The 15,946-nt window shown below is 41.1% G+C and overlaps 1 protein-coding gene and 1 pseudogene across 1 annotated transcript; both read right to left on the bottom strand.

Annotated features, from left to right (window-relative positions):
• Positions 1-7,298: 7,298 nt before the first annotated feature.
• LOC118833854 (ly-6/neurotoxin-like protein 1) lies at positions 7,299-13,065 on the bottom strand. Its single transcript, XM_036741273.1, has 3 exons — positions 13,014-13,065; positions 10,035-10,142; positions 7,299-7,489 (listed from the first exon to the last, which is right to left on the bottom strand). The coding sequence occupies exons 1-3, from the start codon at positions 13,063-13,065 to the stop codon at positions 7,299-7,301; spliced, it is 351 nt and encodes a 116-aa protein (XP_036597168.1).
• Positions 13,066-13,756: 691 nt separating this feature from the next.
• Positions 13,757-15,373, bottom strand: LOC118833845 (annotated as a pseudogene).
• Between the last annotated feature and the right edge of the window lie 573 nt (positions 15,374-15,946).

The raw sequence follows: 15,946 nt of genomic DNA, 5'->3' as shown, positions 1-15,946 counted from the left end.
GAAATAAAATGATAAAAAACAACAGAAAGGAAAAGAGGACGAAGAAAAGAAAATTCAGAAAAAAAAAAACTAAAACTGTCTCTTAATGCAGATCACAGAGATCTGCAGATCATAGTCATGTTTTTTGGCCCCCCATGGTATACTACTCAGCCCTGGTTTTGCCACTAACTCATTGTGTAACCTTGGATGAGTCACTCTACCTCTGTGGGCCTCAGTTTCCTTTTCTGTCAAATAAGGATGCTCCTTTTCTTTTTTGTTATTTAGAGTCTTTATTTCTTGGGGGTTTTGTAAAATTTTATTCATTTCAAATTTAAATACAAAATGAGAAAAGGACAAAAAAAGAACATCACCATATACACAGCAGAACATGAGAGGATTCAATATAAAACAACAAATTTCCATTTCAAGAAAACACATATAATAAATATTATATACTGTTTTGCAAGTTGCCCAGCTCTTTTTGTTTCCTTGTATGTTTTCTTTTGTTCTCTGCTGCGCACTTTTTATTTTATTTTTCTCCTCCCTTCCCACCCCTACCCCCTTGCCCTAAAGAAGGCTACAATTAAACATGAATGTATATACATATACATAGATATCTATAAATATACATACATAAACTCATACACATATATGTCTATATATAGATATCTAGATGTCTATATATACTATGCCCATTATGTCTATCTCTATTATGGCTCTATACTATGCCATATATGTCTATATATACTATGCCTATTTCCACTCATGATTTCTTTCTCTGAAGATGAATAGCATCTTCCTTCTGAGGTCCAAATCTTTCCATGTTTTTCAAAATCAACCAGCTTATCAATTCCTACACCACAGCAATATTCCAATACAATCATGTCCTATCTGAGGGATTGTCTATGAAGGTTTTTTCCCAATTTTCTACATTCCTTCTATTCTTGGTGTGTTGGTAACCAAAAATGGGCTACTTAGCACTTAGTCAACAAGTGCCCTTGACTAGTTTGGCTTTTTCCCCTGAACTGAATGCTGTTTGTATGTTGGACTGGAGTAAGCTTGTCGGCCCCTTCACCTTGCTTCCCTTGCTTAAGCTGATGGAAAGAACCTGTGCTTTCCCGGTCAACCCCTTCACCTTGCTTAAGCAGATTGAAAGAACCTGTGCTTTCCCCGGCGTACCTTACACCCCTGCAGAAGCCGGATGGTTAAAAACAGCTTCCATTGGAGCCAGAGGCTGCTATAGCTACAGCCACAGCTGAAGCAGAAGCAGGAGCTGCCGGTAGCAGAGCTGACCTACGAGAGGAAGCTGAACAAGGACTTGAGGCCAGTGGGTAATCGTTTTACCATAGAGGGAAAGCATGTATATGATTTTGCTGTACACCATCATGCTTCTCTGTGGCCTCCTGGTTACTCTTGTGAGGCGTACTTATTGGGCCTGGAAGCTTTTGATCAATATATCAAAATGGAGATGCTGGTTCATGGGTTGGTTACTGTGGAGCCTAAATATATGCTTTGATCTTCTGCCTCTTATCTTGAGAATTTCTTATATCCAGCGGTTCCGAACCTTTCAGACATATATATGACCCTCTTTGAGATTATAAACTCTGCCCTCCTAATACACTTGCCTATATTGGCTTTATTTATACAAGAAATTTATAATTTAAATGATCAAAATTCTCCATTTTATGCTTCAACAATGAGCTTACCTTATAATATAATTTAAGGTCTGATACTGCTGAATCTCCTTCCTTTACATCTTTTTTCCCCTGGTTTCTTTGAAATTTTTGACCTTTTGTTCTTCTAAATGATCTTTGCTATTATTTTTTCTAACTCAAATAATTTTTTGGTAATTTAATTGGGTTGGCATTGAATAAATAGATTAGTTAGGTAAAATTTTCACTTTTTTTATCATATTGGCTTTACCTACCCATGAACAATAACTATTACTCAAGTTATTTATCTCTGACATTATTTGTATAAAAGGTATTTTATGTTTATGTTCATGTACTTCCTGTGTCTGTTTTGGTAGTTATAATCAAGTATTTTATACTGCCTAGCTATTTTAAATGGTCTAAAACAATATTGAATAATACTGCTGACACATAGTGTAGTTTTCCTATTTTTCTCGTTTGATTCAGTCTATTTCAGCTTTAACTTTGTCTGAGATCTTGATTACTATCCTTCCTTAGTTTTTTTACATAATAAATTCTATTCCTGCCATTTATTTTATGTTTGTGTGTATCTCATTTTTGTTGCATTTCCTGAAAGCAATATATTGTTGAATTCAGATTTTTATCCATTTCCATTTTATGGGTAAATTCATCATTCACATTTTAAGCTATAATTATTTGTTTTGTATTTTTCTCCTTCCTATTTTTCTTCACTATCCTTCTCTCCCTATTTATCCTATCCCTTCTCAGTCCTCTGGTTTAGTTCTACTCACTGACTTGCCTTCCTATTCCTTAACCTACCCACCCCTCTAAGAGTCCTTCCCTTATCCTCTCCTCCTACCCTATCCCCTTGCCCTCTTATTTCTTTCCGAATTTAGAAGACTTTTATACCCTTCTAGACATATATGTTGTTCCCTCTTCAACCCATTCCTGATGAGTGTAAGGTTCCAGCACTACCTGCCGTCTCCCCTACTAGCTTCTTCTGTATCAGTTCTTTCTTTCATGCCTCATTAGTATAAGTACTCCTTTTTATCTCTCGCTACTTAATTTTTTTTAGACTCACCCCATCATACACAGATCAGCCAAAGTCTTCCTTTCAAACTACCCAAATAATGATAACAGTCATAGAATACTGCTAACATTTTCACATATAATAGTAAACAATTTGATCTTATTGTGTGCCTTATAATTGGTCTTCAATGTTTACCTTATATTTTTCCTGGATCTTATATGTTGAATTTTTCACTAAGTTCTGCTGATTTTGTCACAAATACCCAAAAGTCTTTAAGTTCATTAAATATCCATTTTTTTTCATTCAGGATTATACTTAACTTTGCTGGGTAAGTTACCCTTGGTCATAACCCCAGCTCTTTTTCTCTATGAAACATAGTATTCCAAGACCTATAGTCCTTCAACATAGTATCTGCTAGGTCTTGTGTAATCCTTATTGTAGCTCCATGATATTTAATTTATTTTCTTGCTGCTTGCAGTATTTTGTCCTTAACCTGGGAGTTTGGAAACCTGGCTATGGTATTCCTGTAAGTTCCTCCTGGGATCTCCTTCAGATGGTAATAGGTGGATTTTTTTTTCTGTTTCTGCTTTGCCTTCTTGTTCTAGAACATCAGGGCAATTTTTCTTGATAATTTCTTATAATATTGTATCAAAATTCTTTTTTGATTGTAGTTTTCAAGTAATATGACTATCCTTATATTATTTCTCCTTAATCTTTTCTCCAGATCAATTGTTTTTCTGGTGAGATGCTTTACTTTCTCTTCTATTTTTTTGTTCTTTTGATTTTGCTTTATGATTTCTTGGTGTCTTAGAATGTCACCAGCTTCCTTTAGCCCAATTCTAGTTTTCAAGGAATTATTTTCTTGCTTAAGCTTTTGACTCTATATTTCAAGTTGTTTGATTTTTTTTAGTAATTTTCTTGATTTTCTTGGGTTGCTATTTTTTTCTATTTTTTTCCTCAATCTCTCTTATTTGATTTTTCAAGTCCTTCTTAAGTTCTTCCAAGAACTCTTTTTGTGCTTGGGACCATTTGATGTTTCTCATTGAAAAAGGAGTAGCTTTTTTAGCTCCATCATCTTCCTCTGAATATGAACCCTGATCTCCATAGTAGCTATCTATGGTTGGGTTCTTTCTCCTTTGCTTGGTTCATTTTTTATTTTGTTTTACTTTGGTTTTTAGCAGCTTATTGGTATAATCAAATTCTAGTCTGCAGGTGTGGGGAATGATACCTTAAGCCTCAGGTCCTTCTTACTGTTATTTTCTGAGATCTGTCTCAGGCTTAGGCTCTCCTCTTTGCTCCTAAGCCATGACTAGGGCCCTGCCACACTGTCTTCAAATGCTCTTGCTCCAAGTGGCCCCTCTGGTGCCTGAAAACTACAGCTGTCCTCTAGGAATTGGAACTGAAACTAGGTGACTGTGCTTTGCTGCAGGTGCCTGCAGCTGGCAGAGTCCCTGCCCCTCTGCTACTGCACTCACCAGGCATATTGCTAGCTCCTTCTCCCCGCAGCTGCACCCTGTGGATGTGTCTGGTCAGCATAGGTGTGCTTGGCCTCTCTTGACAGTGAAAAATCCTTCAATATTCTCCTACTTAGCCTTCTGACTCCCACACTGTCCCTGAGGTGAAAGCTCCTGAGACTGAGGCTGCCTCCCAACCCAGCTGCCCCCCCCCCGTACTTGTTTTTTGTAGGTTCCACAGGGTGGACTGAACCTCTGCCCCAGGAGCTCAAGTCTTTCCTGCTGACTTCTTAGATTGTCTTAGCACAAGGGTGGGGAACTGCTTTACCCTGACTTTTGTTTATTTCCACTGCTCTACATTCCCTCTGAGGAGATGTTCTGTCTCTTTTTGTAGAGGAAATTTTGAGAGCCAAATGTTTTCTGACCTACTCCACCATCTTCCCAGAATCCTCTCAGGGTGTTACTTTCCTGCTAACATTCTTGGAACTGAGATCCCTTCCTGCTCTAATATTTCTAGGTTCTAGAGGTTTTTCCTACTCAGTGAAGTCATAGAAAGATGTTCAAATTGGAGACAGGATCTCCACCTCTGCTACTTACTACCTGTGTAATTTTGGATAAGTACATGGACTCAGTTTCCTCATGTGTTAATTAAGAGGCACATGTCATGGTGGGCAGAAAGACAGCTCTAGAACCAGGAAGGCTTGGGTTCAATATCCGTCTCCAATGTACTGGCTGTATGATACCTCTTTCAGACGTACTCATCTGTAGTGATAAAGGGAGTTCTACACCAGGAGCTTTCTAGATCAATGAAATCACAGAATCAGTTAAAAAAAAAGTAGCGGGAGGGAGGGAGACCTAAATGATGTCTAAGGCTATATCCGGCTCTAAACTTATTGCCCTATGTTCCCAGGTTCCATTCTGTGCCCACCTAATTTCCCTCCTTTCCAACTTTGACATTCTATGATATTTGGACCCTCCTGTGTGTTGTGAAGACTAGAAATCAAATTACCAAAGAGGGATCCAGATGAAGTCTGAGCCCCAGTGGCCATAGGCACCTCCATAGGCCAACTCTCAAGGAGTCTTGGGCCTTCCTGTGCTCCGTGGTTACTCCCTCCCAGGATCTACCATCTTAAGACTCTAGAATTGGAGTTGTCTCTAGAAAGAAGCAATTTAATCAGGAAAAATGTAAAATCTTATCCTTAGGTTTAAAAAAGAGAGATATGAAGAGATAGCATTTTCTTTTTAAAATTTATTTATTTTTAACATTCATTTCTTTTTAAATTTTGAGTTCCAAATTATCTCCCTCCTCACTACTCTCCTACCCACTGAGAAGGCAAGCAAAATTATATTAATTAATTAAACATGTGAAATCATGCAAACCATATTTCCATATTAGCCATATCACAGCAAGAACAACAACCAAAAATAAAAAATAAATAAATACATAAATACATAAATAAAGCCAGGAAGTCATACTTCACTTTGGGCACAGAGTTCATCAGTTCTCTCCCTGGAGGTAGACAGCATTTTTTTTTCCATCAGGAATCATGTGGAATTGGCTCAGATCATTGTATCAATCATAGTTGATCATCATTACCACATTGCTGTTATTATGCCCAATGATTTCCCAGGTCTTCCTACTTCGCTTTGCATCAGTTCACATAAATCTTGCCATGTTGTTGTGTTGTGGTTCTTTTTTTTTCTGAAGCCACCCCCCTCCTCATCATTTCTTATAACACAATAGTACTCCATCACAATCATTCTCCACAGCTTGTCCAGCCATTCCCAATTGATGGACATGCCCTCAATTTCCAGTTCTTTGGAATTGGAGCTGATGTGAATATTTTTGGACATAGAGGTTCTTTTTCTTCGATCTCTTTTGAGTACAAACCTAGTAGTAATATTACTAGGTCAAAGGGTATGCACAATTCAATAGCCCTTTGGTCAGAGTTCCAGTTGCTCTCCAGAATGGTTGGACCAGTACATAATTCCACCAACAGTTTATTAGTGGGCCTATATTCCTCATCCCCTCCAGCATGTGTCATTTCTGATAGGTGTGAGGTGGTACCTCAGAGTTGTTTTAATTTGTATTTCTCTGATCAATAGTGATTTAGGGCATCTTTTCAAATGATTGTAAATAGCTTTAGTTTCCTTTTTTGAAAACTGTGCATATCCTTTGACCATTTATCAACTAGGAGAATGGATCTTATTTTTATAAATTTAACTCAGTTCCCATATATTTGAGAAATGAGGCCTTTATCAGAGAAACTTGATGCAAAAAACATTATATCTTCATTGTCTATCATGCCTTTGAGCAAAATGTAATTTCTCTAATTATCTCTTTTAATTAGGCCTAATTTTGCTTTTGCTTTGTCTGAGATCACAATTTGCTTCCCCCGCCTCTTTTACTTCAGCTGAAGCATAACAGATTCTTCATTTTAAAATTAGATAGCATTTTCTGAAGATCTGGAGACTGTCAGGAACAGTGAGCTCAACGTGAGCCAGAGGTGTGGTTTGGCAGCCAAAGAAAGTTGTGATGTAAGCTGCATTCTCAGAGGCATGGTTTCTAGGAATCAACAGGTGAAAGTCTGAGGGCTTCTGGAAAGGTGAAGGGCCTTCAAATATATCTCCTGGTGATCAGACAGCCTTGAAGTTATTTCTGTCTCTTTTATATCCATTCTTTCCTACTGTTAGGGGAAGGAGAATAGAGATGGCTATCACACTGTGAGCTTTGGAAGGATGGTCAGGAGATAGAGGAGTGAAGTCCCTGCTGAGTTTTACAGCCAGCCAGTAGAGCAGGAAGATCTGAGGAATAACCCTGCTCAGCAGTAGCTGGAACCCGTCCAGCAGCTTGGGACCAGTGTTATAGAGAAACTGTGTTGAATCTGACATCATTCTCCCCAAGGATCAAGGTGGTATGAAGATAAGTGCGTTCTCAAGTGTCAGAGGGAAACGCTTTCTTATGTCCTTGCTGTATCTTTGAATTAAATACCCTTTGTAAAAAATACAATTTAAAGATTCAAATCCCTCCTAGCTGTTCTCACTGGACCTTTTCTGGGTTGCTGGTCTGCTGTAATAGGCCTACCCTAAAGGGTAAAGAGTGGGTTGTACTTTTTCCAAGGCTGAGCCAGCCTTTGGTCGTTGTCCTTCATTCTCAAAGAGACCAGCCTGCTACAGACCAGTTCATGACAAGGCCCTAGCTGCCACAGCCCACAGGCAGGAGATGAGAAGGAGCCTGCTGATGCCGATGCTCAGTGCACTGTTACAGAGGTCTGTCCGACAACAGGAGGCTGGGGAAGAGCCATATATTTCATCAGCAGATGGACAGCTGTAAGCACAAGACTTGATGACCCATGTCTTCTCACCTGGAGGAGCTAAAAACACAAGGAAGAATGTGAAGATGAAACCTTTGACTCCATTCTGCCACAGAAGATGTACCATACATACACCCGTAAGGGGAACACAATGCAATGAACTTGGGGCCACAAGACATGTGTTAGTGAGACACTGTCATTCTGGAGCTGAAGCCTAAGGCTTAGTCTGGGTTGAAGGACCAGAATGAAGAGGGCAAGAAAGATGGAGGGACCAGAACCCCATCAAAGCATTAATGGGAGATATTCAGAGGTCTGACAATGTGAAGCAGTCATTTTATAGAGACCCCACTAGTACCCATCTAGATTTGCTCACAGAATCATAGATTTGGAGCCTAGAAGAGACCTTTGAGATCAGTGAGTTCAATTCTCTCATTTTACAGATGGAGAAACTGAGGCCCAAGTCAAGTGATTTGTCCAGGGTCATAGAGACAGTTAATGCCTGATAAAGGGCCATGGTGAAAATTAAGAAACTATGAGACACACCCACACAAGGAATCAGGTAAAGAACCTAGATTTCTGGCTGGAGAATCAAGGTCTTCTGCTTCCCATTGTCTGTACTGTCACAGCATGATGCGGTGGAAAGAACACTGGGTTTAGAATTGATCCAGATAACAGGGGTTCAGCTCTCAGCTCTACCATTTACTTCCCATGTGACCATGAATGTGTCTCTTCATCTCTCTAGACCTTGGCTTCCTGTAAAATGAAGAAACTGGACTACATGATGGCTAATGTGCCTCCTAGCCCTTAATCTATGGTGCTAGAATTCTTCTAGCCATGCTCTCTGTTGGAGGTATCTGTGGCTTTAAGTGATTTTTAGGGGGCAGCTAGGTGGCGCAGCAAATAGAGCACTGGCCCTGGAGTAAGGAGGACCTGAGTTCAAATCTGACCTCAGACACTTGACACTTACTAGCTGCGTGACCTTGGGCAAGTCACTTAACCCAAATTGCCTTGCTTTCCCCCCTCCAAAAAAAAGTGATTTTCAGGGGCCCTCCAGGACTTAATTCTAAGAGATGATACTTAAATAGTGTAAGTTCAGTTCTCACAATTAAAGCTGGAGGAAGGGGTAGAGAAGGGAATAGTTTAAGCCTGAGACTTCCCAGTATGCCAACCCTAGCATCATGTGGATATAGACCATCTTCCCTAAGAATTAAGCCAATGTTATATAATAGGACAAATGTTTGTCTTAAAGTCCTAGGATGATATATTAAAGCTGGAAGAAATCTTAGAGACCATTAGAGTCCAACCCTCTTATTTTATACATGAGGAAACAGATGGGGAGAGGTTGTGACTTGCCCAGGGTCACATGATTAGTAAGTAATTCAAATTCAGTGTGGCCACTTGGCCACCTGTAATTCCAACAACTATACTTATTAGCCATATGACTTCACACACATCTCTCCAAGCTTGAATTTCCTCCTCTAGAAATCTGGAATATCAAGAACTGTCATTGAAGATTTACAAATTATTTTCCTGAGAACCTATTCCTATCTCCCTATGAGGGAGATCATTCAAATATTACTATCCCCATTTTACAGAGAAGGAAGGCTGAGTCTCAGGGAGGAATGCCTTGTCAAAGGTCACAGAGCTAGTAGGAGCGTGAACTTGAACTGGAGCCCACCTCTCCTAAAATCCAAACAGGTGGCTTTTTCTGACAGACTACAATGCCTCATATCATAGGACCATAGACTGTCAAAATTCTGCATCATCTAGTCCAAGTATTCTTGGGGCCTGAAAAATTGGTTTTGTAAATATATTTTTGATATCAATCGAAATCATTGGCTTCCTTTGCAATCCTGTGTATTTTCTCATATGCAATTTAAAACATTATTCCAAGATTTGTTGTCCAATCCATTGATTTAACTTGGCTGCCAGAGGTATCCATGACACACAAGATGCTCATTCAGAAACCCTGTTCTAGTCCAACCAGCTCAGGGCAGAAAACCGAGGATAAAGGAGAGAAAGGGACTTCTTCAAGATCCAATAGAGATTGCACTACCTCCTATACTAACCCCTACCCTGCCCCTTCCCTGGGCTATTGGGAAGACCATTGGGAAGACTCACTGACCTCTAAGGCTTCTTCCAGCTTCAATACATCATCCTAGGACTTCAAGACAAACGTTTGTCCTGTTATATAATGCTGGCTTAATTCTTAGGGAAGGTGGTCTATGTCCACATGATGCTAGGACTGGTGCACTGTGAAGTCCCTGGCTTAAACTATTTCCTTCTCTATTCCTTCCCCCAGCCTTTAAATCTTAAGCGATTACCTAAGAGAAAGAACCACCTGGGTTTGGAGTCTAGAGATGGAGTTCCAATCCTGCCTTTGACTCTCACTGGCTAGTCACATTTCCCCTCTGAGTCTGACTCTTTGTCTGTAAAATGGGTATAATCATCCTACTTGCCTTACACTTTCCTTATAAAGTGCTTTGTAAACCTTAAAAATCTATAGAAGTATAAGCTTTTATTATTTCTTATCATTAGTCTTTATGAATAATTATGAATCAAACTCATCCTCCCTGTTAGGATTGGCGCCCAGATAGATACTCACTGTCCCATGTGGTTAGGCAATATTTTGTTAGGTTGTTACAATCTGTGGGCTCCAGGCAGTCACCAATCCCCACACATTCATGACATGTCAACGTCAGGACTATGGAGACTACAATGGGAGAGAGACATATGAGTCAGTTAGACACTGTCCTTGGTGCAACATGGGGACCCAATAGAGAAAAAGCAGGTGCCGTAATAGCTTGAATGTTAGGCTTAGAGTCTAGGTTCAAATCTGGTCTCTCCTACTTAGTAGTTAGCTCATTTCATCTCTCTGACTCTGTTTCCTGATCTATAAAAAGGGGGGATCCCAATACTCATAACACCTCCCAAGGTTGTTGGGGGGTTCCAAGGACATGTTAAGAACTTTAAAGTACTATATGAATGTGGTTCTTATCTTGTAGGTGCCCCTACCCTGCTCTGAGGAGCAGAAATGCTACCAGCCAGGGCCAGCACCCCATCCTGTCCTGGCTCTCATCCTCTGGGGTCCAGACCCTTTTACTACAAAAGGATAAAAAGATAAGGAGAATCGGGGCAGCTAGGTGATGTAGTGGACACAGCACCAGCCCTGAATTCAAGAAGACCTGAGTTCAAATCCAGCCTCAGATCCTTACTGACTGTGTGATCCTTGGCAACCCTGATTGCCTTGCAAAAAAAAAAAAAAAAAAAAGGAGAATCGTCAGATGAGAATCCTGTACTGTCCAACTGGAAGGAGGTTCAGAGCAGCCTCTCTTCAGCATCACTAAGAATAGCATCGCAGCTCTACAGGAAGAGGACCTCAGAGGCCACTAACTCCAACTGCCTCAATTTATAGGTGAGGAAAAGCCTAGAGAGGTTCAGTGACTTACTGAAGGCCACACAAATTGTAAGGGTCAATGAGGCAAAATTTGAGCCCAGGTCCTCTAGCTCCATATGTGTATTCTGATCTCAGTCAGTCAACAAGCGTTTATTAAATGCTTACCAGAGTCAGACATTGGGCTAATCCCTGGGGGTACAAAGGAAAGCCCAAGTGGCCCCTGCCCTCAAGGAGTTCAGATTCTAATATGAGCTCTAAGGAGGGCTACAACCTATATCATCAGTGATGGAGGGCTTACTACATAAATGTTGGTAAAGCTGGAAGAGGAGTTGGAAAGGTCTGAGTTCAAATCTGGCCTCAGAGACTTACTAGTTCTGTAACCCTGGCCACGTCACTTAACCTATGTCTTACTACGTTTTCATCTGTAAAATGGGGGTGATAACAGCACCTACTTCCCAAGGTGGTTGTAGGAACAAAACAAGGGAATATTTGCCAAGCACTTTGAAAATCTTAGAATGCTTTATAAATTTTAGCTGTTATTATTCTTGGTTTGTATCTTTGTATTCCCAGAGCTTAGCACAGTGCCTTGAATATGACAGATGTTTAATAAATGCTTGATGAATTGAACTGATAAACTTAATTAAAAATTGAGCAAAAAATTTATTCAAAAAGTGAATAAAAATGTATTTTAACAATTGATAAAATTGAATAGAGGACAAATCTTGAAGTCAGGAAGAGCTATGCTCGAGTCATTCCTATGAAGCATACTATCTCTATGATCATGGGCAAGACATTGACCCTCTCTCAGTCCCCTCCAGGTAGCTGGCTAAGACTCTCAGTTCTGGCTAAGATGCCCTGTGCAACAATAGTGGGAATTTCCACACCAGAAGTTCCGCCAGGATTATGGAATGGAAAATCCAGACAAAAATAAGAGTTCCCCTCAAATTCTGACATTCCCTGACAAAGCCTTCATCTTGAGGCAAGTTCCAGTTTATCAGTTTCTTGAGTGCGGCCTCAAGAACTAGACACAGTACTGGAGCTTGAGCCAAGAGACCTTGGTGCCAATCCTCGGTAAAGTGAAGGTGATAATGCCGACACCACCTCTTGTGAGGGAAGCCATTTGCAAACTGTAAAGTGCTAGCTATAGAAATTGGAGCTATCGATTCGGTAACCGCTCAAGGCAACAGCCTCCATTTTGAGTCTATAATTGTTGAAGTGTTTCCTTCCATCAAGGGGAAATCCACCTGGTTGCAGCTTTCCCTCTGATGCCTATTTCTCCTAATGCTTTGGGGGGCTCCAGAGAAGATATTTACCATGAATTCTTCTCATCTGATTGCTTTACCAGTGTTAATGGGAAAGAAGTATCATAGATAGTCCCTGACCCATGAATTCCTTTATTCTAGACCGGGGTACAAAGAACACTCTCCAGGAACTGAATTCCAAGAGTCTTGGGTTCCAATCCTGACTCTGCCTTTGAATTGGTGCCTGACTTTACCAGCTCACTCCCTCTCTGGTCCTCAGTTTCCTTTTTGGTAAAATAAAGAGAGTGGAAACAGGGCAGGGGCAAAATGAGCTGGCTCAGGTTGTGGTGGGGGAGGGGAACCTTCTTCACTGGAAGTCTTCAAGCAGAGACTAAATGACCAAATTCTTGATGGGGGACTCTGGAGAAGAAATTCCTGCTCAGTGACAGTTTAGCCTAGGTATCCTCAGAGGCCTTTTCTAATTCTGAAAGTCTATGTCATCTTGTAAGGCACAAGAAGAGGATGGAATGGGACAAGGCAACAGATCTGGGGAGAATGGGATAAAAAAAAGCCTCATAGGAAGGGACAAGGAAGCTGGTGGTCATGGGAAGAGGTAGGTGGGGATCAGTGGTTAGAGCAGAAGAGTTGAATATTTATAAAACACTTAGCACGGTGCCTGGCACATAGTAGGAGCTTATATAAATGCTATTTATTGCTCTTATACGACAGAATTTCTCCTTTACTCAAGCTCCAGTTTATCAGTTTCTTGAATGTGGCATCAAGAACTGAACACAGTACTCCAGCTTGAGCCACAAGACTGTAATGCCAATCCTAGCCTTCCTTCCCACTAGCTAAATGGCACAGCTGCTTTGTGATGAGAACTCACCTCCCCAGGATATATGCTATCCTCCCCCCTCCCCCGCCCGCTACTTCCTACACCTCTTACCTTGGTCCAACAGCAGCAGTGGAAGCAAGAGCTGGCACAATTCAGCTTTCATCTTGATCACTGTCCAGCCTGGGTCAGTGAGTGGAGGCTGTCCAACCCTGAGCTGGCTTTATACTGCATAGCCTGGGCTGGGCATCCTTTTCTCTCCGTTTACTAGCAGAGGGAATAACTGTGCAAGTGAGGCTGACTCACAAGGCAGACTAGCAAAGTTCTGTTCCCTCTTTTACTATTTGGGCGTGGTGAGCCCTGAGGTCAGAGGGTGATCCTGCGTGACATACTTATCCATCATCAGAATTGGAAAATGCCTCTTCCCCCATTAAACAGTTTATTATAGCTCTACACCTATTGTAATCAAAGGTGGTGCCACTGACAGACATTATCATATGAACACTTTAACAAGAACAAACTACTATTTTTTTTAAAAAATTAGCATTTTTTTCTTCCAATTGTTTGCACATTATAATGGCCAGATGTATATTACCAGTAACAAAGCTGCAAAAGCCATAACTTCTAAATCACACAGTTTTCCTTCAAATACAACAGTTGAGAAACATAAAAAGTAAAAATAGAGTTACTCACTGGCATTGATACAGAATCGCTTTATTCAGATCTATTTCTGTTCTTCTTATCCATGAATCCTTACAGGTTCAGTTCATCTCCAAGGAGGAAACTGTGGGACTAGCTTCATTTTCCCCCATGAGGAATCCTTGTCTCACAATGTGTTCCTCTTCCTTCAGCTTCCCTTAATGGTGGCAATGTTCTCACTCTCTGTCACATCCTCGATCGTGGTCTTTGTCACAATCCCAATGTCTTTCTTGTTCCCTGCTTCTCTATATTTGATAATCATCATGACAGTCTCTACTATGGGATTTGTGACATCTGCTCTTTTCTCTGGATCTACAGTGGTCCCTCTCTCTCTCAATTGTCCACGTCTTCATGATTCAGATCTGTAAGATTTGGACTCAATTCCATATCCTGCAAAGAGCTAATAAGCTTTGTGCAATGATCATCAGCAAATACTTTGGATTGCTTAATTAAAGAAATAGTTACAAATATCTCAATAATACTCCCATGATCACCAGCACTGGCATTAGACACAGCTCTTGAAACAGCATTGCTTGAAATCACCTTGTTTCAATTCACGATTTCTTCAAACTCTGCTTCACTTGATGGTATTCTCTTCCAGGGGGCCCATAGTCACCCCTATCATATGGAGGAGGTTGACCATATGGGTCTATGAATAGTGGACCCCAGCTATCTGATGTTGGCATGTCGCTATTGTTTGGGGGGGGGAGGGAGCTGGGTTCACTTGTGGAGTTAGTTGGGGGGCACCTAGAGGTGGTAGAGAAAGATGTGGAGGAGAAGAAAGTATGAGGAGTGACCCAGAGAACCAAGTGGACAACTGGAAAAGGGCCTAGAGGCAGAGGTGGTCTCTGCTTTGGAGGTGGAAGACAGTGCGGGGGGTGGGGGGTAGGGTGGGTACAACCTGACACTAGAGGTAGAGGACCAGGAGGCAGAGGACTCAATGGAGGCTGACCAAAAGGCAGTCTTGGGAAAAGAACTGGTGGTGGAGAGTGATCATTTCAATTAGGACTCCCAGATGATGAAGGAGGAAGAACCTGACCAGGAGGTGGAGGACCCGGTGAGCCAGGAGGCCACAGAAGACCTAAGGGTAGACATGATAAAGTTTGTCCAACTGAGAAAGGTTGGGGTAGCCCTCCTGGTCCAGCTGGTCGAGAAAATCTGTCTCTACTTGAAACAGCCCCCAGAAAATGACCTTGTTCTCAACCACCTTGTGGAAATGCTGCACACAAACTGCCTCCTGGAGGGCCAGGTTTACCTTTTCCAGACATTTGTCCTGACTGTGTAGTTTTCCTGGACTTCATTTCAAATTGATTCAGGAGCTGCTTATTAAAAGAAGTCACAATGGTATTCTGACCATGTAGTTCTCTCTTAAGCAATAGATCCATTAACTTATTTGAGGACATTTCAGATCTAGCACCAACAAGGGCAAATTTCTTTGGCCATTAGAACAGTTTTCAAAACACTTCATCTCCAAAATATCATTTATTCCCAAAGAACGGACTGCTTCTGTTAAATCTTCATCAGTTGCCTACCATGTAAGATTTCCAGTGTGCAATGCAATTCTCTTTATGGCTCATGTATTGACAATATTTGGTACTGATCCTTTACTTCATCACCACCAACAGATGTGTCCTCAGGGCCTCTCCATCATTTGCAGACGGAGAGATGACATCATCATACAAATTGTTCTGATCATGCCCACCATATTCAGCCTTCTTCTTGACCTGCTCACCCACATCTGAGTAAATGTCTATGTGATCCACACCGTTTGTCATTTTCCCTTGGTTGCAACTGCCACCATTAACATGTTATACCAGAAGCGAGTGAGACACGCCACAGAGTATAAGTTTTGAATGGAGAAGTTTATTAGCCGGCGGTCATTCGGGGAAATTCCCAAATCAAATGACCACGTTTGAAGCGAGAGGGTGGTTTATATAGACAATACAGGATTCAGTGCTTAATTATCTCTTGAAGTTTACATATGTTACTTTGCAGACTCAGCAAGCCTGTGTTATTTCACTTTTTATGACCATGATACATTAGAGGAACCTCCTGAATAGATTGTAAATACAACATATCAGATAGTTGACAAAGTGTCAATTGGAATTACAACCCAGGATCTCTGTCTCCAACTTTTGCCATAACTCTTGAAGCTAGGAAGGCTCAAGATAAGGCAAAAGTCATATAATTCACGATAATGTCTAGGGGTCAAGGCTTCCATCCTGGTAATTAGCTTACATTCCTTGGAAATGTCTTAGGGGCCCAGGACACTCGCCAAACGGCAGGAACTCAGTCTGTTTTTTTTCTTATGCAGACTGGGGTTTGCAGTTAGGGGCTGGGGGCAGGGT

This window comes from Trichosurus vulpecula, chromosome 1 (genome assembly GCF_011100635.1).
Source record: "Trichosurus vulpecula isolate mTriVul1 chromosome 1, mTriVul1.pri, whole genome shotgun sequence".
NCBI classification, from domain to species: Eukaryota; Metazoa; Chordata; class Mammalia; order Diprotodontia; family Phalangeridae; genus Trichosurus; species Trichosurus vulpecula.
Note: the sequence above shows the minus strand (reverse complement) of the source record. Positions and strands in the feature narration are given on the sequence as shown.